This window comes from Cyanistes caeruleus, chromosome 13 (assembly GCF_971803275.1).
Source record: "Cyanistes caeruleus chromosome 13, bCyaCae1.hap1.1, whole genome shotgun sequence".
Classification (NCBI taxonomy): Eukaryota; Metazoa; Chordata; class Aves; order Passeriformes; family Paridae; genus Cyanistes; species Cyanistes caeruleus.
The window spans coordinates 19,173,267-19,194,979 of NC_141713.1; the positions used below are offsets into that span (position 1 = coordinate 19,173,267).

General features: G+C 48.9%; 3 protein-coding genes across 31 annotated transcripts in view; 1 reads left to right on the forward strand and 2 right to left on the reverse strand.

Annotated features, from left to right (window-relative positions):
• The window catches only part of LOC111934291 (uncharacterized), a 57,464-nt gene extending 49,772 nt beyond the window's left edge, over positions 1–7,692 (reverse strand). For 5 of the 20 annotated variants that reach the window (XR_015275648.1, XR_015275634.1, XR_015275635.1 and 2 more), the window contains exons 1-2: positions 7,314–7,495; positions 5,504–5,639 (exon numbers count right to left, since the gene is read on the reverse strand). The gene's annotated coding sequence lies outside the window, so the exon portion shown is untranslated. Of the gene's footprint in view, positions 1–2,462; positions 2,534–5,503; positions 5,640–7,313 lie in introns of all 20 variants that reach the window. The other 15 variants (XR_015275638.1, XR_015275644.1, XR_015275652.1 and 12 more) reach the window with 7 other exon arrangements.
• Positions 7,671–20,429, forward strand: ADPGK (ADP dependent glucokinase). Of its 2 annotated transcripts, none has more exons than XM_086848471.1 (7): positions 7,671–8,003; positions 10,552–10,777; positions 12,078–12,140; positions 12,397–12,517; positions 12,788–12,984; positions 13,709–13,807; positions 14,279–20,429. In XM_086848471.1, exons 1-7 carry the CDS (start codon positions 7,789–7,791, stop codon positions 14,828–14,830), a joined length of 1,473 nt encoding a protein of 490 aa, XP_086704597.1. In that variant the 5' UTR covers positions 7,671–7,788; the 3' UTR covers positions 14,831–20,429. The 2 variants fall into 2 exon arrangements, with proteins under 2 accessions (XP_086704597.1, XP_086704598.1); XM_086848472.1 differs by having other exon boundaries at positions 7,682–8,003; positions 14,282–20,429.
• BBS4 (Bardet-Biedl syndrome 4) overlaps positions 20,030–21,713 on the reverse strand; it is a 34,530-nt gene continuing 32,846 nt past the window's right edge. For all 9 annotated transcript variants that reach the window (XM_023934290.2, XM_086848463.1, XM_023934292.2 and 6 more), the window contains one exon: positions 20,030–21,456. In XM_023934290.2, the coding sequence (XP_023790058.1) occupies positions 21,299–21,456 (158 nt within the window). In that variant the 3' untranslated portion in view covers positions 20,030–21,298. The remainder of the gene's footprint in view (positions 21,457–21,713) is intronic.

Sequence of the window (21,713 nt, forward strand, 5' to 3'; positions counted from 1 at the left end):
CCACAGAACTACAAAGAAAAAAGGAATTTCATGCTCACAAAGCCTCAGCAATATCTATACACACACATAAGAAAAAACAGAGTTCAAATACTTATAAAAGTACCTATTGTGTTCTGGATTTCTGTGGTTTTCCAGTGTCTTACAGCTTCATTTCAAGATCTTAAGATACTTTCTTTGAAACCTTTTCAAGCCCTTCCCCCCACAACCAGTTTTAGTACCCCTTTGCTCTTCCATCCCCTCCTTATTTTATAAAACATTTTCTGGGTGTTCTGACTGTACATCACTTTTCTCAACCATGTTCCTATTTTTCTGATTGTTGTGTCTTTATGGAAGAGGTTAGAGACCTCTTCTACCAACTTAAACAAATGTGGTTCCATATGCAGCCACAATCACTACCTCTGGGCACATTTAACACCAAGCACTCCATGTCTTATGCTTCCTGTATTCACACAGAAGGAAAATACCATGGACACCTTTGTCATTCCATTCCATGGCCCAAACCTCTGTGGACAGATCTAGAGCCGACAGCTTTGCCAGGCACTGCTATTTATGAGCTGTGTCTGTTAACACACAACCCAGGGGGGTGTGAGCAGTTTACAGTATGAACTATGAAATACACAAGTAGCTTTGGCAGTCTCAGAGGTGACATTCTCAAACAACTGCCTCTCAGAAGACCAATACACACATTCACTGCACAGTCTGATTCAGGGCTTCAGCTGGCATGTTAAAACACACCCAGCTTACGCTATTGCATAAGACACATCCTATCCGGATCAGCCGCCCCCAGGGAGCAGGACTGTGCACCTGACTGCACATTCCGCAGTTCCTGGAGCTGTAGCACAGCCTGGAAGGTGCTAAGGAAGAGACAAGGATCGGGAGGGTGGAGCAGAGGTGGCCCTGGCGCCGCTCTGTGGGAAGTGACATGATCCCAGAGGATGAGCAGCTGATGTCACCTGATGCTGTCCCCACCCTAAGCGAGTCTCTGACAGGGCTGTGGGTGACTGCAGGAGCAAAACTGGCAGCTGAGCCAGTGGGAGAGAACCAACCCTCATGGACACACACCCCCCCGTGGCCACCACCCAGACTGGCTATTCCAGACATGCATGGGATGCACACCAAGGGAGGAACAGAGAAAACAGGTTATGTTCATGCTGATTGCTCAAGTGTATTTTTGCTGGTAAAACTGTGGGGCTCTCAGCCCTCTCTTTTCCCTCTCCCTTACTCATGCAAACCTGACTTAAGACTGTCCTGTTCTTTGCCAAGTGCCCTCAGCAGCTCTCCCCACAGCTCTGCAAGCTGACAGACCCTACAGCACAGCAAGCACTTGGCTTCTCTATTCTCACCTCTCCAGGACAGCCTAAATCCCTCTTCCATAGTCCTCTGCCGTAGCAAGGGCTTCAACTACAGCCTTAAAGGCTGAAAATCAAAGGCTTCTCAAGGATCCGAGTTTTGGGAGTTTTCTATGACAGTAACAGAAATAAAGGTTGCCCTTTTGGCTGGTAGGGTTCTTGGTTTGGAAGGCAGGTGTCTGGTAGGGAGGGCAGGAGCCTCCCTTGGAATGAAAATGTCGACCCCTTCTCTCCGAATTACTGTAATTTTGAAATCAAGGGGCTCTCAGGCAGAGATCTGTGTGTAGGAATAACAGTTCTTTACTAGTGTGTATAACGAGGCACACAAACAACAATAACTCCAGCATTAGCAAGAAAACAGAACCAGGGACCCCAGGATCCCTTCTTGGCTGAGAAGGGAAGGGATGAAGGAGAGGCTTTGTTTCACAAACCCCCTCGGGAGGGCAGTCCCGGTGCTCCTGCAGGGCTCTGAGGAACACCCGGCTGGAACAGCAGGGATGAGCTGAGATCCTGGGCTGGTGGCTGAGGTGGATCAGCAGGGATGAGCTGAGATCCCAGTGCTGAGGTGGATCAGTAGCTCCGCGGCGGTGCCTGGCACTGGCAGGTCCTGGCAGGACAGGGGGTGTGAGGCTCACAAATGAAGAAGGAAGAAGGAGAAGCAGCAGCTCTGTCTGGGTGATGGCGAATTCCCTTCCCCAAGCCGCACAGCTCCGAGAGCATCTCCCTCTCCAGCCCAAGAAACCAGCCAGCCCCCAGCTGCCCCCACCTCCCCTCTGGGCCCAGCTGAACTCCCTGTGCTTCTCAAGCACCCACCAAGTACCAGCAGTCAGGTTTTCCCTGCAACTAATGGACAAAAAATTCCACAGGTGAGACGGAACAAAAGGAAGGACACCCAAGCCCCAACAACCAGTTTGTTAGTTTGAGGAACATGATGAGGTTTTAGCAAAGCCTTTTGTATCACAGGAATTAGGTCAGGTTCAGTAGGCGCCAAACATTTCAAGGCACATTCACTCGCAACAACGTTAGTGCGGAAATGATGTGAATATAAATTGTAACAACCATAACACAGAATCCAAAGTATTTACAATGAGATACAACCCACAGAACACTCACCAATTGGTATGCAAATTGGATAGATGTTGGGGACTGCAGAATAATCTGAGTTTGGATTTCAGAGTTCCTTCCTAGAGATAAGATTGAGCATCTGTCATCAATCTTCTACCTTGCCAAGTTGAGAACACATGAAAACACTTCAAGCATTGCTCTGCTCACATACATGCATCGTTTAACAACACACAACACACCTCTAGCACATCTAATCGCTCTCATTTTTACAGGGCCACACCTGACAGATAAACGGGTTTTGCTGCAGACCTCAGCTCCTGACAGTATTGCAGCTGGAGCCTCACAGGACCAAGACTGGAAAGGCAGTCAAAACACCTTCCTACCAAAGTTTCTCACTTCCTGAGGATAATTTCCTAACCTGTCTTCTTCCCACAATTTCTAGTTGTTCCATCTTCATTGATCTGAACTATTTGCTCCAGAAACAAGCAGCTCAGCAGTCACTGCCACCACCTCTGATACCTCAGGGTGTTCACCAGCACAGGTGGTGGCTCACGCCTGCTCCAGTTCCTGCAGATTTTCTGGAAGCCAGGCTGGTCAGCACAGGGTGTGAGCACTGCAAAATCCAGCCATTTGGCTCTAATTGAAAGAAATGCATAAATGTGGACATGGATGATGCCAGCTCCAGCCCTGGTGTCTCAAGCAAGATGGGAACAGTTCTGCCTCCCACTGCTGAGCTCTCAAAAACTCGGGGGCGGCAAGGTCTTCAGGGAAGGCAAATTCATAACCTGGGAGTGAGAGAAAGAGATTCTCTGTGCAGAAATATTTCTGCAACAGCAAATGTCTCCAACGTGGTTCAGATTCTGCAGAACATCCACACAAGTGGCATCTGGCAGCTGCAGACTCTTCCCAACTCTCATTCTGAGAACAGAGTTGCCAGAGAAGCTGATACTAATTATCTAAAACTGGGACTTGCATATTTCCCGTATTCTACTTCTGAAGCGCTGCATGACTGAGAGGTTTGCAACTGCCAAGACATGAAAGAGTGTTTGTTATTAACACATCACTATATAATCAGGGGCTTAGCAGGGGGCTGGGCATGCACATGAGTCTTCCTCTGCTGCTGACAGTGTAGATGGAAGTCCCCAGGTACCCTATTAGGTGACAAGTGAGAATGAGTACTGCAGCCAAAATGAAGCAATTTGGCACAATTTAGTAGAGAGATGGCACATTCTACTCGAAAAAGGCCCTGAATTGGAACAGCACAAGAAGTTTCCAATTGAGATTGAGCTGTGCTGGCCAAGCTGAGTGGGTGTCTCACAGAGCAGAGCAGCAGTGGGTGCTGAAGTCCAGGACTGAGATCTGCTGGCAGAGCTCAGATGGGGAATGTTGCCCAGTTTCTGAGAACAACACCAAGTCTGTATTCTAATTAGAGCTCCTCTGCTCATCTGCATGGCTCAGCAGAAACTTTGTGAGTTTTCTAGGCCTTTATTAGGATCCATACAAAAAGCCTAAATTCACTTTTTTTCTCCTCCCCCGGTGAAGCCACAGTAGTAGGAACCACCCACCCCACATGTTCTGCCCCCATGGAATGCCACAGGTAGGCACTGATTTCATGTCCATGGAGTGATGTGTGGCTCTGGAAAGAATGCCCAATTCGAATTAAATGAGGCCTGTGAGCAAGGGCAGTCTGATAGCAAGGTATGAAGACTCACAGATGAGTGAGCTGGACACACAAAACTTTAATAACTGACCCCAGGGTGCCTGGGGAAGGCAGACATAAGGGACAGTATGTTGGGAGTGTGGGACAGGACAGGAGCTAAGAGGGCTGCCAGGACCTGCCATCCAAGCCGTACCCGGGGTCCTGCCAGTGTTCACTGGCTCCAGCTAGAGATTCCATCCCAGGCACTGCAGACACACATGATCCTAACAACAATAAAGGAATTCATACTTTGGGAAGGCTCCTCCCCTCCCTGCGCTGTTCAAGTGGCCAAAGCAGGTCATGAGCTCATCTGAATATGGAAACTCTGCTTAATAAGGAGTGACAATTGCTTCAAGCTTTTGAGTTCAATGTAAGAAAAACAGGTTTCCAGATCTCCTTTGGGAACTAGAAGCTTTGGCTTTTACTCCTCTCTGCTGTTTCCTCCCCGTGCCCACCCTCGTTCCCCTTCCTCTTGCCTCCTGCCTGATGAGGCTTTGGCAAGCCCTCATTTCTCCAAACCAAGCCCATGGTCTGAAAAGCAAATTCAGTGAGGTCAAAAGCTCACACATACAGGTCTGTCAGCTCTGAATGGCCAGAGCACAGGTGCCACTGTGCAAATCTCCATAGCTAACCTTCAAACAAGAATCACATCCTTTGTCTGCTTCCTGCAGAAAAAGGTGGTTTTTTCCACCTTTTCTTTTTTTTTTTCCCTAAAGGGAACAAGTTCCATTTCCAATAACTGAACACTGATTAAAACCACTGTCCCTCTACCATCCCCCCCAAGTCACAAGCAGCTTATACCAAAAAACTGTCAAGAAGAAGATATCTTGTACAAGGACTTCATAACACAAGGGAAAAGAAATGAAGGAAAACTGTTGACATTAAATATTAACTCTTTCCATTCTAAAAAAATTCTCTTAAATCTTACCCTTCTCTTCCCATGCTTTTAATAAAAGTATCCCCACTGAAAATTCATTGAGATCAGTTTCAACTCTTTAGAATGACACACAGCAGTGACCCAGAGGCAATCAGCTTGCTATTTCCATAATTAAACAGGTATTTAAACAATACTTTTTATTCAGTTTGAGTTAGTCCATATGAATCCAACAGCCCGGTGTCCCTCTGTTACCTCTAACAGATTAATTCCATAATTCTATGGAATTCATGGGGTGGCGCAAGGGCAGGCAATAAGGAGCTGGACTTCAGTTCTCAGCTGACAGTTTCACCCCTAATTTTGCTGTTTGAGGCAAATCTAGATCTCCATTGGCTTAAAAAATAATTATTGACCAAGAAATGGGTGTTCAGCTCTTTAACTGAACAGGTCCTCTGAGGGAACTTGTCTTTTTATAAACCTCTTATTTTTGTTGGCAGATTGTAAAATGAATCTTACCATTAATTATCTTTGCAGCCTTGTTCAAGTGCACTGCCAGAACTGTCTATGGAGGCTGAAGACCAGCAGTTTACAAAGATCAAACCGAGGTGGTTCCTCCTCAACAGCTTCCATTGCATTGGTGTGCAAATTGTGTCTGTAATAATAAAAATAAAAAAAAACAACTTTAGCTCTCAGGGCAACAAATGCATCGGCATCAGGTGACAAACTAATCACCCCAAAGCAGACTTGTGCCTTAATTCCCCAAAGTATTGCTGTGTCAGATTGCTGCTCACAGCCACACCCTGACATGGGACTAATAATGGGGTCCCCGAGCAATGACAACGCTCTGGGTTGAGGCTGCCCCATGGGCACATCTAATTATGATGTTCTGTGAAAAAGCTATAAATACCCCTGGTCCCACAGGTGAAGCCCTCATTGCAGCAGGGTTTTTGGGCAGGTATGTAGTCTGTTCTCTCTGCCTGCCTGGGCTGGAGGGCTGTTTTGTAACCATGAGAGCCTCACAGACCTCTCCCCCAGGGAGTGTGAAACCAGCACGATTTCATAAACACAGACAGATTAAACATCAGCCAGAAGAGCACTGAAGGGGAAATGATTAAATCTGTTCAAATGAAAAAGCTACTGACAAAACCCAAAGACCACCTGAGCAAAGGAAATTCAACAGAATTCAACAAGAGAATTCAACAGAAAAGGGGGGTTACACATTAACCGAGCAACTCTGGTGGGCTGAATGGGGTCTGAGAGGAGAAGATGATCACTCTGTGAAGGGACACTATGGCAGGAAGGTATTCGAGGATAAAGGACTGTTTGAAGGATCTGTTGAAGAAGAGGGAAGGCAGAATCATAGTTAGTCTTCATGATTCTCTTAAGATCATGACATTATTGCTTTAGGCTCACAAACCCAGTCAGTGCCCCTGGTCACCATCAGCTGTCAGGGGAGGAGGGTTTTTTCTCACTTCACCAGGAATTCCAGCCTCCATCATCCACCTGGCCTTCCCATCTGCACACTCTCAAAGCTCTGAGGAATAATTTCAGAGGAAGAGAATGCATAAATAAATGAGGAAGTCCTTTATGGCAATGCCTACAAGAAAGGGAACCTGATGGGCAATCAATGAGCCCTGAGAGCCAGACATAAATCCATGACGATGGCTGCTGACTAAATACCATCCTAAAAAGAAAGAAAAGTCAGCAAAAATGCTTTCCACTAATCTATCTCTTTTACTGCTTGCTTTGTCAGAGTCTGAGGAGATGACAATCACTCACAACACAGAACTGAATAAGGAAATTATCGGCTGCCTCAGCCAACGCGCTGTGGCACACAGTTGTCAAACTCTTGCAAATTTTGTCAGAACTCTCTGAGCGAAAGTTCCTGTGGCTTCTAAAGAAGCCCAGAAAAACTCCCTTTCATTAAAAAGGGAAACCTCCCTTCTTGCTCACTCCAGCATCTCTGCGATGAATGCAGCAGGCAGCAAAGGGCGTTCCCAGGCCTGCTCCCAGCACAGGGAGCCCTCAGGGCCGTGGGCAGGGCTAATGAGGCCACCTCACCCGGGGGAGAGGACCAACCAGGGACTTTTCCACAAAAAGAAATAATGTGTACTAGGGTTAATTAGCTTCGGACAGTGACTGGATTGATGGATGTGAGCCTTTAGAGAAACTCTGGTGTGAGGCAGGGCAGAGGAGCTGTGGGACTACGGACACTGCGCTGTTGAGGCAGAGTGGAAATACAACGCAGACCCATAAAGGTGCTGGGAAACATAGAGATAACGGTACCGTGAGGAGGAACCCCGGGGAGGGGATGGAGCAGCAGTACCTCGTACATAGGAGGGTGCAGGCACGATGCCCAGCCAGACATCAGCTCAGCGCTGCTGAAGGCACCGGGGCAGCGCTCACCGCGGGCTCCCCGCCCCAGCTGTCTGAGAGCCCGGCGGTGCCGTGAAGGAGCCCCCGCCCGCCGCGTCCCCTCACAACGCGCCACTCCCCGCCGCCTACGCTACTCCCGTGCTGAGTTACGCAAGTGACGTAGCGGCATTGCCGGGCCGCACGCAGGTTGCGCAAGGGGAGCGCTATTCCCATACCGATTTACGCAGGCGGCGCAGCCTCATGACCGGGCCGCACGCAGGTTGCGCAGGAGGAGCGGCGCGCCGCGATTCCCGAAGAGGTTTACGCCATCCGGCGGCCGGCGGGGGCGGGGCACTACGGAGGCGGCGTAAGGAGGCCCCCGCCGGCGGCGCCCCGCCTCAGCCGCGGCGGCGGGGGAGGAGGAGCAGCGGAGCGCGCCCGGCGCGATGTGGCAGCGGTCGGTGTGCGTGGGCCTGCTGGCCCTGGCGCTGGGCTACCTGTGCGTGCTGGGCCCCGACCTGCCCCCCGCGGCCTTGCGGCAGCTCTCGGCCTCGCTGCTGGGGACGCTGCGCCGCGCCCGATCGCTGGAGGCGCGCACGGTGGCGGCCTGGCAGGCGGCCATTGTCCGCCCCGCGCGCGGCTGGGCGCGCGTCGCCGTCGGGTAGGTGCGGGAGCGCGCGGGGAGCGCCCCTGGCGGCGGGGCGGGAGCGCGCCTGGGCCGGGATGCGCATCCCGGTGCCCACGTGTGTGGGTCTGGAACGAGCGGGGACGGATGTGCCGTGTAGCTGGGGTGTACCTGGGGTGTGTCCGCGCCGCCCAGGTGAGAACACACCTGCAGAGCTGCTTCCAGCTCTGGCGTCCCCAAGAGCAGCAGGACGTGGAGCCCCTCTGCTCTGGGGCCAGGCTGGGAGAGCTGGCGGTTCTCACCTGGAGAGGAGAAGGCTCCAGGGAGAGCTCAGAGCCCCTGCCAGCACCTAAAGGGAAATCTAGGAGAGCTGGAGAGGGACCTGGGACAAAGGCTTGGAGAGGCAGGACAGGGGACAGTGGCTTCCCAGTGCCAGAGGGCAGGATTAGGTAGATATCAGGAAGGAATTCCTCCTTGTGAAGGTGGTCAGGCTCTGGCAAGGTTGCCCAGAGAAGCTGTGTCCCCTCCATCCCTGTCAGGGTTGGACTGGGCCTGGAGCACCCTGGGCTAGTGGAAGGTGTCCCTGCCCATGGCAGGGGATGGAGCCAGATGACATGGAAGGTATCTTCCAACCCAAACCATTCCATGATTCCATGAAAAAGAGCCGGGTGTGGGTGCAGCACCTCCTGCAGTGCTGCTCAGTCGGAGTTGGACATCGGCCGAGGGGATCAATGATCCAGAACACTCCTGGGGTGGGGATTTAAGCTGGGCTCTGGCCCTGTTGGCAGCCCTTCTCTGGAGACATTATTCCCGGCTTGATTGTCTGTGAAACAAATCTGTGTACAGTCTGAGGGTTGGGGTTAGGGTCAGTTGGAGCTGCTGGTCCATCCAGCACAGGCTGGCAATAAATAGGTACCAGAGATAAGTTCATAAAGTGGAGAAAGGAGCAAAGCCTTCGCCTTTGGGAAGAGGTAACTGAGGCTAGGCAGAGCTGGAGAGAGAAAAGGAGGGAGGGCAGTGGATGTTGAGCTCAGGGAAATTCAATACCCTTTCTCTTTTTAAAGTGGGAAGAGAACAAGGGGAAAGTTCAGGAATGTCACATTGATCTTAAATGCTGGGTTTAAGTCTGACCATTAATCATGTTATATTTAGCACTTGACTCACTTAAATATATGGACATGGCAGGTAGTTTGACTGACTGGAAGATTCAGCCTCTGGATGTTGGAAGGAGTTATCCACTTCCATGGTGGTGTAGCTCTGTGTTAGCAGAGGAATATGACTTAGTTTCATCTTCTTGGATCTGTAATGATTCATTAAAGCATAAAATTTGGGCTAAAATGCTGCTTGAACTTACGGTTTCTTTGCGATGCTAGGTAATTTCTCTGTCCTTGGTGTAGGAGGTGGTGCACATCTAGAGGATTTCTGGGCTGCTTACCTCGTGGAGTGGAAAGCCTCAGGGTTTTTCATGTCCTTTATTTTGTGTGATGCAGCTTTTTTTTTGTTGCAGCCCAAATCTGACTCCTGGGAGGTCACTGCCAAGGGAATGCTGAGTGCTGAGCACTCCAGGCTGACAGGGAGCAGGAACTGGCCCTTGCAGTGTCATGGGGGAGATGTAGAGAAAGTCAGGGATCCTGCACGAGTCTGATAGATGGTTTGGATCCCTGTCAGGGAAATGTGGGCCAGAGGAACAGAAATGGCACTTGACAGCATCTACAGAAGATGCTTCAATTGCATCTCTGTGCAGTTGCTCGTGTCATCTCAGGAAATACTTCCTCCATGTTGTTATTGCTCTGAAACCACAGAGTGAGACAAGGGCAGGTGTTTCTGAATTGACTTCCTGGGGTTCTGGTTCCAGCCAGAAAGTCTGACTAAGACTGGGATTAAATCAATGAGACATGGAGATTGGAAGTTAGACTTTCCAAAAAGCCTGGATCTGCTGAAATGGTTCTTATCCCTCCCTTACTGTTGCAGGATTTTTCTCCTGTTTCCACTGCATGCTATTTCTGTAAGTTTGGGATGGTCCTGTGGAAACTGCCATTTTCAAATATTTCAACTGACAAATTGCTCTCTTGACTTCCTGTAAACAGAACCAGCCTGTGTGTGGAGTTGTGTGTGGGTTTGTTATTAGGAATAGTTGAAACTCCAGAGGCTGATCGAGCTGACTTAAATGCTTTCGGTTTTCTTTTTAATAGTTTTGAATCACATGTACATTTTAAACCCAAAATACATATATTTTTTAAAGCTTCTAAGAATTTAAAATGCCACTGTTGCTATTCCTGTTCTTTTTAAGTGAGCCCAAGGCAGGAAATGAAGCAGAACCTGTATTGTAACATACTCAAACAGCTTTGGACCACGCAGCTTTCCTTGTTTTCATTCAGCAGAAAGTTAGAAATCCCTCTTGGAGCATAATAAAAGCCAGTCAAACAGATAAAGCTTTAGGAGAGAATATCAGGAAATTCCTGTGCCTGTTTTCCCTGTGGTTGGTTGTTCTCCCCCTGCACAGTCAAGGGTGTGACCTCACTGCACTCCCAGGTGCCCTGAAGTCAGTCTGGTTTTCCCAGGACGCCTTTTCTGTCTCTCCCAGCGTCAATGCCTGCGTGGACGTGGTTCTGTCCGGGGTGAAGCTGCTGGAGGCGCTGGGCCTGGAGCCCAGCGATAGCAAGAACCACGCAGTCCTGAGTTCTGGGCAGGACCTGAGGGAGGCTTTTGCCCACTTCATGGAGAGAGGGGCGGCTGCCGAGCGCTTCTTCAGCGATGCCGAGGCGTTCCAGGACATTGCACGGACGGCCTCGGAGCACCCCACGGCTCAGGTGGGTCTGCACTCGGAAGGCAGCCTTGAGAATCCTCTTCCTTTCTTCCTTCCTTCTTGCTGCTAACTTTCATTCTCCCTCAGGGAAGCAAATCCATGAGGAAGAAGCTTGTGGTGTAGCTTGAGTTGTGTTAATGGTTTTTCATGGGATTCTGCCCCTGCTGCAAATGGGAGGGGTTTAAATGGTCTCTCCCCTGCTGACATTCCCAAGCTGAAATGTCAAAGATGCCTCTTGGGAGCCAGATGGGGCTGAGGCTGTAAAAGAGCCTCCAACACCTTGGGATAAGGCTGGGAGTGAGGAATTGCCTGATTTTTAGCTGTATGGCCCTTTTTCTGTGAGAGAGGCCAGGAATGGTTTGGGTGGGAAGGAACCTCAAAGTCCATCCCGTGCTACCCCCTGCCATGGGCAGGGACACTTTCCACTAGCCCAGGTTGCTCCAAGCCCCTTCCCAACTTGACACTTCCAGGGATCCAGGGACAGCCAGAGCTCCTGTGAGCTCCCTGTGCCAGGGCCTGCCCACCCTCACAGCCAGGAATTTCTCCCCAATATCCCATCCATCCCTGCCCTCTGGCAGTGGGAAGCCATTCCCTGTGTCCTGTCCCTCCATCCCTTGTCCCCAGTCCCTCTCCAGCTCTCCTGGAGCCCCTTCAGGCCCTGGCAGGGGCTCTGAGCTCTCCCTGGAGCCTTCTCTCCAGCTCTCCCAGCCTGGCTCCAGAACAGCCCTTGGATCTTCTCCGTGGCTGCCTCTGAGCACATGTGACCCTCAGGACAACCCATATTCACTGCTTCTCAAGCTCAAATCAGAGTTTAACTGGAAAGTTTGACCTTTATTACTGAAGAAATTTCCACAGTTCCTTTCAGTGCACATGGGCACAGGCAGCAGGTTTCACCTCGACCTCAAGCTGGAGGAAGAATTGCTGCAGTTTTTAAATGGTTTCTTGTCAGCCTTGCTAAAAACCCACAGAGCTTTAGCCACAGAGAGGTTGCACAGGAGGAAAGGCCGTTTATGTGCTGAATGAGTTGGTTTTTACAGCACTGTCAGAGTTGGGAATTAATTGATTTTTCCAGGGCAGTTACCTGAAAGTGAATATTTAGATTAAAATAAAGAATGCTCAGCTTGTTGAGATGTTACAGAGAATTGTAAAATCATTTTGCCTTTAATCCCAATAACCTTTAGTGACTTGGGGACTGCTGAACCCTGTTCTAAAAAGGCAAAATCTCCAGCCTGTGGTGAGGACTAAATGTGTTTAAAGGTCCCAAAGCAAGGGGATGCCCACACCCAGCTCTGTTTGTTTTACAGCTTTACGTGGGAGGAAATGCTGCTCTCATTGGGCAGAAGCTCGCAACAAATCCAGACCTGAAGGTACACACATGTTCCAAACATTTCATGCCATTTGCTCGTGTTCTTTCATTTGCTTGTCTCATGTTACTTCTGTGTAGCTTTTGGGGATTTGGCACTTATTTCTTAGGTTCTGCTGGTGGTACATACGGTTGGACTTCCAAGCTGATTTTTAAAGATTGAATTATTAACTTTTCAAAATCAGTTGTCTTAGGTAATGCTTAAATTTTAGCAAGGGACATGGCAAGGGAAACTTTGCTTTGTTTTCCTTGTTTTCCAGATCCTCCTTTGTGGCCCTGTTGGTCCCAAACTCCATGAACTGCTCGATGACAATGTGGTTGTGCCGCCTGAATCCATGCAGGAAAGAGATGAATTCCATCTTATCTTGGAATATCAAGCAGGTACAATGGAGCAGGTGTTCAGTGGAACCCCTGAACATCACTAAGATTGGTGCACAGCCTGAGGGGTGTCATTCTGAAGCTCCATAAACACTAAAATGCTCCCTGAAAACACAGATTTAACCACATGCTGATGAAACTCAGGGTAACCTTCATGTAATGGCTAAAACAGTTCCGTGGCTTTTCTTGCTGCTGATGGAGCCCATTGAATTTGTGATCTTGCCCAGGAATAAAGCAGCTCACACACACTTGGTCCTGTTTGCTCCACCCCAGGTGAGCAGTGGGGCCGAGTGAGGGCACCCGCTGCCAACCGCTTCATCTTCTCCCACGACCTTTCCAATGGTGCCCTGAACATGCTGGAAGTGTTTGTGTCCAGCCTGGATGAATTCCAGCCAGACCTGGTGGTGCTCTCAGGACTTCATATGATGGAAGGGCAGAGCAAGGAGATGAGACAGAGACGACTCATGGAGGTGAGATACTGAATCCCTGAATTTCCTTCATTTCCACTCCAAGTGTTTTGTGGCAAAGCCTTGTTTTCCCAGATTTGAAGGTGTAGGAAGGCTGTGCCTTCAGAGCTCCCACAGATTTCAGTATTGAATGACAAAAGGAGAGTTGGGAGCTGCAGGAATGGCTGAAGTCTAATCCTGTAACACTCCTTTTTCCTCGATTCAGTGGCTTGTCCAGGGAAAAGAAGGACTGGTTACCTGGCTGGCGGGTGTTGACCCGGTTACTGGGCTTATCCAGCAGTGAAACCAGACTTTTTCTATGCTGGATACTGAGATGATCCTGGTTATAATCAACACCTGCATTTCTTAAAGAGCATCTGTCTTGCACCAGCTGTTTTACAGCTGAGGGCTTGTCCTGATGCGAGGCATTGGCCTTTTTTGTGTTCTAGGATCAGCTCTGCTGCAGCTGCTTCAGATTTGTGAGATTTTTGGAATTAATCCATGAGAAAGGTGCTGAGCTGGCAGCAGATTCAGGTTAGATACAGTTTTTCTGCCCTGGGATTCTGCAAACAAGGAGTTGTTTTATTTCCTCTCCTTAGCAGTACATACACAGGTCAGACATCCCATTGGAATTGTTTATATCCACACACAGGAAGATTAAAGGATGTGTATCTTGAGTCAAAACCCTTTTTCTTCTGCTCTTTAACAAATGTGTGTTCTAGTGTTGTTTGTTTCTTTTTTGCTGTAGGCTGTGGCCTCCATCTCTGATATCCCAACTGACATTCCCATACACCTGGAGTTGGCCAGTATGACTGATCAGGATTTTATGAGCAATATTATGCATCAGGTAAGGAAAAAGAAAGGATGTGCTCTTTTGATCAGGTTCAGTATCACAGTGCACACACTGGTGCATAAATATAGAAATCAAAACTCCTGGGCTATACATTGGAAGATAAATTGAGGATTGAATTTGAGCTGAGCTTGTAATTTTAAAAATCCTTGTATTTCTTTGCAGAATTTCTTTCCTGGTGGTTCCTTGTTTAGCTTGACACAGCCCTGATCTCAGTGTTGTTTTATATAGAGTTGATGTGTTGTTACTCTTTACTGTCAAAGTGTGTCTCTGGAAAATTAATTGCACCAAATGGAATGTTTTCTTGCCTAAGTAATTCTTGCCAACTTGTGGAAGTGCAGTGACTGGGAAACCGGGTGCTGCTTCTGCCAAGCCAGTAAGAGGGTACTGCAAAAGGCAGAGCCTGGGAGGAATCCCGGCTCTGACTCCGCTCCCGAAGGCAAAGCCGCCGTTCCCTGTTTCTGTTAGCAGGTCTTTCCCCTGGTGAACTCCATCGGGCTGAACGAGCAGGAGCTGCTGTTCCTCACCCAGTCTGCTTCTGGTCCCCACGCTTCCCTGGCCTCCTGGAGCGGCGTTCCCGACGTGGGGGTGGTCAGCGACATCCTCTTCTGGATCCTGAAGGAGCACGGCAAGGCGGCGGAGCGCGCCTCGGACCTCACGCGGATCCACTTCCACACCCTGGCCTACCACATCCTGGTCACCGTGGACGGGCACTGGGGTAACCAGGCGGCAGCGGTGGCAGCCGGGGCCCGGGCCGCCGGCACCCAGGCCTGTGCCACCGACACCATCGACACCAGCAAGGTCTTCCTCAAAGCTCCTCTGGAGTTCGTCACCTCCCACACAGAGGCACCCTCCAAAATCTCCCTCAATCCAGACGAGCCCGTGGTGCACTGGCACAGGGAGGGCATCTCCTTCCACTTCACCCCCGTGCTGGTGTGCAAGGATCCCGTCCGGACCGTGGGGCTCGGGGATGCCATTTCGGCCGAGGGACTGCTCTATTCTGAAGTGTATCCTCAGTAGAAAACCAGGACCTTCCTTCTTCTCCAGCACTGCACGGTGTCTGAGAGCCGTGGATTGGGATTTGAAGCAGTGGTGGTATAGGAACAGAACCCCAGGGTGTGCTGTGTTTTCTGGGTATAACTGAAAAAGAGCCAAAGAATAATTCCAGGTATAAACTGTCGGCTACATTCCAGTCACTCGGCAGTGACTCGAGTGCTTCACGTGCAGGTCAGGTGCAGGTGTTTCAATATTTAATGTGAAAATTGGCTTTGTTTTAAGGGGGAGGGATGCAAAGACCAAAATCCCTGGCTGGCAAAGTTTGCTGTTGGTAGCTCAGAATGGATCTTTTCTGGTAGTGCTGGAATGTGCAGCAGCAGCAGAATTTCCTGCTCCTGGATCCCAGGGAGAGCACAGCAGTGCCTGGCCCTGCCTTGCCTCTGGTAAATTCAAAATAAAAGGTTTGTGGGTTATTTCCCAACACACTGCAAACTTTGCTTGGGGTGAGGATGGAGTTACTGCGTGGTGCAATCACCTCTCTGTGTGCCCAGTTCCAGAGGGAGCCACGGTCCCAAAATGTGACACAGACTGAACCTACTCCAGGCTGCACAGGTGATTCTGTGACTAAAGGTGTTCAACTGAGCCCCAGCAGCCTGTGCTTAGATTTTAGGAAACAAAGAGTGAAGATAATCAGGGTTTCTGTTTGGGGGACAGCTCTGTTTCCCTGCCAGGGAAGCCCCAAACCATTCCCTGTGTTTGCTGTATACACTAAATACTCTGCTAACAGTTGGTGTGTTACAGAAAAGCTCTTGAGTGCTGAAGACTCACTTTTGGTTGTTTGAGAATGGTTGTGCCAAATTCTTCACTCTCCCTGCCCTCTATTAGGAAAGGTTAATATATTAGGGAAGGTCCCTCTGGAAGCTCAAGAGCTGTAACAGCATTTTCCAGGTAAGACTGAAGTGAGGAGGTCTTTTTAAGGTTTGATGTTGGGGTTTTTTTTGACTAGGTCACTGATAGTGTCTTTGCTCTGGCCTTTGAAATTAAAAAAGCAGAACTATGTGTCCTTGTTAAATACTTTGCTTCTATTTTTTTACCTTTTCACAGTCACACACTTAAGAATTGTAGAGCACCAGTATGGTTTTCTGTCTTTCCAGCATGGCTTTCTCTCTGGCTACTTCAGGAATCTGGAGTGTATTTGCACAGCTCTCAAGCAAGTTTTTAGAACTGGGTTAAATGCAGTCAGCATATCTGGGCAAGCCTGTGCCTTACCAGAGCTTGGCAGAGGTTGTTCCAGGTCAGTCTTTGCACCTGAATGGAGGGAGGAGAGTCTGTGTCACTCAGGGTGGAGTGATCTGTTGCGGTAACACTGTCATGCTGCTGTCAGTGGTGTTCTCTGTTGGGAAAAGCCATCCTGGCTGCTCTGCAAGGATGAAAATTGGCAGCTGTTGTACTTGCACTGACTCAGCACACAATGCTGTCTGTCATGTGTATGCAGCTTTCCCCCCTGAGCAGTCTTCTGTGTTGTACAGACCAGAAATACAGTCAGTGCTGTGTTTTCCTGCAGCTCAGCCCACCCTGAGCTGCCTTTGAGTGTCAGCATTTTATCCAGGTGCAGGATCTTAAGACTGGAGGCATGTCTACCCAGATTATTTTTTTATGATGATGATGGTTATTACTACTGTTATTATTATCATTGATAAACTGTAGCACAGGACTTGGAGTTCTGGTTTAGTCTTCCTAAACTGAAAATAAATGAGAAGAACCTCTCATTTTGGCTCACTTAGAGGTCCAAGGCCATTAGCAAGGCTGTTTTGCAGCCTTTTGGGATGGTGGCCTTTTGGCACTCTGCTCCTGGGGCCACCAAAGGCCATGGATCTGCCAGCTGGAAGCCAATCCTTGGCCTACACTGTGGATTCTCGACCTGGAAACAAAACAGAACTGAATACACACAAGCTGTCACCAGAAATGGCCCTGCTGCTGCATTTCACTTTTCTTCCCAAAACACTTCCAGGGATGTGAGGCTGATGGGACTGACCTTCCTTGTGGCCACCTAAAAACACATTACTGCACCTACAGACCTTGTCCCAGGGTCAGTTGTGCTTGCACTGAACAGGAACATGACAGGCTAAAATTAGCTTTTTAATCTGAGTCAGTAACTGCTAGAAAGAATCGTTTAAAAGGAGCTTAGCTTAGGAATCATCAAGCTAAACTGATAATTACTGCTACCTCCTCCTTCCTGCTGCTCCTCACAGGTAAACATTTCTGCTGTGGCCTGTTGTGGGTGTGCTGGGAATGCCTGGCATGGTGAGTCCCAGCTCTAATCCCAGCAGCTCGGGAGGGCCAGGCTGCTGCTCCACCCAAATCTGCTTTATCAGGTACATGGAGCTTATCTGTGCCCAAAGTCACTTCCCAAGGAGAATCCCTAACCACCATGACCTGTTCATCAGCTGTGCTAGTGGGGTCCCTGATTAAGTTGTGGAACAATCTATATGGTAATAAATCTGAATTGAATGGAGGGGCCCAGCAGCCTTTGCTTTGTTTCACATGCTGTGAACATGATGTGCTTAACTTCCTTCTGCCTTCCCCCATTAATGACAGGGAGGGAGAGCTCCTGAAATCCTTCCCCTGCACCTGCAGTCTCACAGCTCTGCACAGCTACAGCAATGACAACAAAGAAAAGCTGTTCCAACAGCTGCAAAAATACCAAAGCTTCAAAACCAAGATTGAGCTGACCTTGCTTCCCCCTCATCCTCCGTCTCTACAAATGCTGTTTGTTCTCCTGTGTTACTTGTACCTTGAAATCCCCAGTGATGGATGACTCAAACCTCAGCCAGCCTCACTCCCAAAGCAGGGTTTGCACTGGAAATGTTTATTCACACAGATTCTGCTGGAGATGCAGCAGCAGAGCTCAGCACTGTGACAGCTCTCCGTGATAAAACCTGTGCACATTGGTATTTTCACTTGTGTGGAACAACTCTTACCTGCAGCCACCTTGGCTTGGGTTTATTTTGTCTTATCCATGATCCAAAATGAGCCTTCTTCCCATGTTTTCTGTGTATGGCACTTACTGAGGGTCAAGTGCTGGATTATTTGGGAGGTGTGAATCACAGGGGCCTGGCAGAGCCTCAGAGGACACGTTCCTTCTCCACTGTGCCCCTGGTGCTGTGCCATGGGAGAGCCAATCCCAAATCCAACTCTTGCCAGTTTACAGGCACCTTTGCTCCTCTCCAGGGGAGTTTCACAGCATTACTAAGAATTACTTGATTTTCTTGTGTTTCATGGTTATCTCCTGTTGGGATGTGTGAGATCCAGTCAAGTTTGCCCTCCCTTCCCAAGTTCATTTTACAGAACTGGTGCTGAAATGTTCTTCCTCAACAAAGACCTCATTAACTGCTTTCTGCTGGATGTTTTAGAGCTCAGCTCCTTAGCCACTGGAATCTAAAGCTTGGAGAGCAGCAGAGCACTAAATCCATTCCAAAACTCAATGGAAAACTGACAGTAGTTGTGCTTGGCTTCTTTTTTTTACTATTTATTCTGTCATGATGCACTGATTTATCAGGATGCGTGTGCCACAGAGTGACCTTTCCAGCCATGCCCTGAGCAGAGAGTTGAGTAACAGTTCTGTGAAATGGTACAACAGAACTCCATTTCCAGCTATCCTAAAATGTCGGTTTGGGGGTTCTTTTGGAGCTTGCAGCTTAGGTGAAAGCTGAGGGCTGTGAGTGAGTCAAGAGCTGAAGTGTGTCTGTGCCAGTATTGTCTCAGTGCAATCTGTCCCAGAGCAGTGCTGGCACAGACTTGTGTCACACAACTGCTGCCTTGCTATTCCTGGGCTGAGGAACCTCAGAGTGCTGGGGAGAACAGGAGAAAAGCAGAGGAAAAACACTGGGTCTGAGTAACCTGTGCTGTAAAATTTGGACCTCAGAGCCAGGAATGCTGGTTCTGCCTGTTGGAAATGCTGGATGAGATTCTCCTCTTTCACTCTGGAGCAGTTTCTTGTGTGGTATCCCAGCTGAATCCAGGTGGAATTCTCAGGGAGTCCAGACTCTGCTGGGAGTGGGAGGATGTTCTCTCAGCAAAGGAAAGGTGCAGGTTGGAAATAGCCCATGGCCATTCCCTCCTGTGCCAGAAGCTCTGTTCCCAACAGCCTGGGATCAGCCTGTGCTCAGACATCTCACAGCAGCTGAGGAACACAAATGATGGCAGGAATTATCCCATTAAAATGCAAGGGGAAAAAATACCCTGGAAACCTCCCCAGTGAATTTCTCAGGAAAGCTGCCCCTCGCTGCAGACTGGATAAATTGGGTTCAGATCTCACCTGCATCTTCCATTAAAAACATGGATTTTTGGAGCAGTGTGGTTTGAGGGAATGGTAAAGCTTTGCTTGTAGCAGAACTGTATTTTCTCTTCTAGAAAAGTCTTGGCAGATGGAGTACTCGTTATAACATGGGCTCTTTCTGAATGCATTTATGTGTGGAGCTTATTATTTTAGTACAGTTATCCCCCATTCAGCACTGAGGCTCGTGTGTCTGCAGGAGAGGCTTTGCCAACTGAAGCCCACTCCCCAACTGGGAAATCTAAATCCTGAACAGCTTTAAGGCCCCCACATCCACCTTGCTCAGTCACAAGTAAGCAAACAAGTACAGGGGCACAGCATGTACCCACTAACACTGCCTGTACCATCAATCAGCATGCAGTTGTCTCAGGGACCAGAACACCACATTTTTTGGGTTGAACACATGTTGCTGGATAGACAGATAATTACTCTTGGCTGGAACAAGGTCTTGCTGCCCAGGCATTGATGTTTGAATGTCTTTTAGTTTTTTTCCTGTGCAGAAGCCAAGATGCAAAGTACCTTGTGAGCTGTGTTTTACCCTGTTCATCACAGACCTTTCCCTAAAAAGGGGAAGAAAAGTCCTAAAGCAGATGGTTTCTGCTTCCCTCAAAATTAAGCTCATGATTCTTCTCCATTAAGGGAGGGGAAAGAGGGGATTAGAATTATGGCTGATGCCAGAAACAGGTTTTGGAACATAAGGTGTGATTTCCAAAATCCCTAAATGCCTCAGTGCAGTCCTGCTGAAGAGTCCCTTGCTTAATTCCAGCTGAAAGAGCAGTCCAGCCTCATTACCATTAGCACAAAAATGCTCTCCAGAAAGATCCCAGGAATTTACTGCATGCAAATGCCACCATCACCATGCCCAGGGGAGGAAAGGGGACAGGACAGGAATTGCAGCTCTATTTATTATCCAACTGGAATTACATATTTCAAAATGCTCCCATAGACATAAAGCTCCCAGGAAGTAGGAAGGTGCCACTGCTTCATTTCACAGAAGAATTGGTTCACTGTTGCATAAGCTTTTCAAAAAATAACTTTTTAAAATAAATCCCTTTACAGTACCTCCAAGTGCAGTATGTGCTCCCTGTATGACATTTATCCCATCAAAGCATCCTAGCACAAAAATCTGCCTTGAATTCAAGTTTTGGGGCTGAAGTAAAGAATTCTGAGCCCCTGCCCACCCCTGCTCTGCAATCCTCACCTCTTCTTCCCAGGCACTCTGTTAGGCTACAGGAACTTTCAGTGTAAGAAGTTAAATGTGAATAAAAATCTCTGCACTGTACCTGACACTGTTTCTTGTCTGGTTTGTTTCAATTTTCCAGCACTCTACAAAAAAAATCTGTTTAACTCCTGGCAGGAGGGAGTCCTTACAGCCCTGGGGCTGAGCTGACACAAAACCCAGCAGAAAGGACAGCTGAGGGCAAAAAAAGCCACATTTAAGATAAGCAGTCAGTTTGGACTGTCAGAACCCAGGGGAAAGTGAAGGGTCCTACTCTTTCAGTGTTCTCCAGGGAGCAGGAGAGCACTTCAGCTCCTGGCTGGGCTCTGAAGAGGCATTACTGTCTTTCTGGATAAGAGCAATGAACCACAAAGCAGAGCTGAAGGTTGAGATGTAACCAGAGTCCTGCTCATGCTGCCTCCAAGATGTTTCCATTACTAACCTTCCTTTCCTGGACCTGTAGTGAGGGAGGGATGCAGTCCAACAGTGCAGAACTAACAGCAGGAAATACATTGTCAAACAGCAAACACAGAGCCCTGGAGCTTCAGTTTACTGCTTCTCTATGCAAAATCAGCTGCTCACCAGTTCAGCCACTGGAAGGGTTTAGTCCTTCTCAGTCCAGGATCCTAAATCACTACTGCTGGCTTTGCTGAAAGTCCTTCTGTGGGACTCACACCTAACCTCTGGAGATCTGGACCCAGTTCTGTGGGGAGTTGTGAGTGCACTAAGAGTAGCTACACAGAAACCTCTGGTCACTGCAGTTACTGCTTGGAACAAGGCAGAGCCCACAAGCTAAAATCACTGACAGAAAACAGCTGCATCCAGACTAACTGACAGTGGGGAAAAGCCACCGTGGGGCAGGGGGGGCAGGTCCCTTTCCCAAATCCCAGGCAGCACTGGAGAGGCTCCTGCACCACCTGTGCTGCCCAGAGCTGCCCTACTCTGCTGCCTCCTGGCTCTGGAGCTTCTCCTTCCTCTGCTCCTCATCCCCTGTGGGAGCTGAGTTCTCCTCAGGGCTCGTTTCTGAGTCCTGCTCCTGTTCTGGTTCCAGAGGCAGGGAGGGAGGCTTTTTTGGCAGAGCTGGTGTTGCAGCACCTGGGGAGAGAGCACAGTTAAAGTTACTCTATGGCTATGTGTGTGCGTTGTCTGTTCCTTATGTCCTTCCCAGCAGCAGAGATGCAAAACAATCACAGCGTTTAATTATCCTCAGATTCCTTCTGCCTAACATTACTGAGTTATCCAGACCTTACAGTGCCCACAGTCCAGCTGAAAGGAAGCTCAGCTGTCGAATTCAGTACAAATGTAGGAATTAACTCATGCTCTGGAAGGGAAAACATCTTCTAGAATCACAA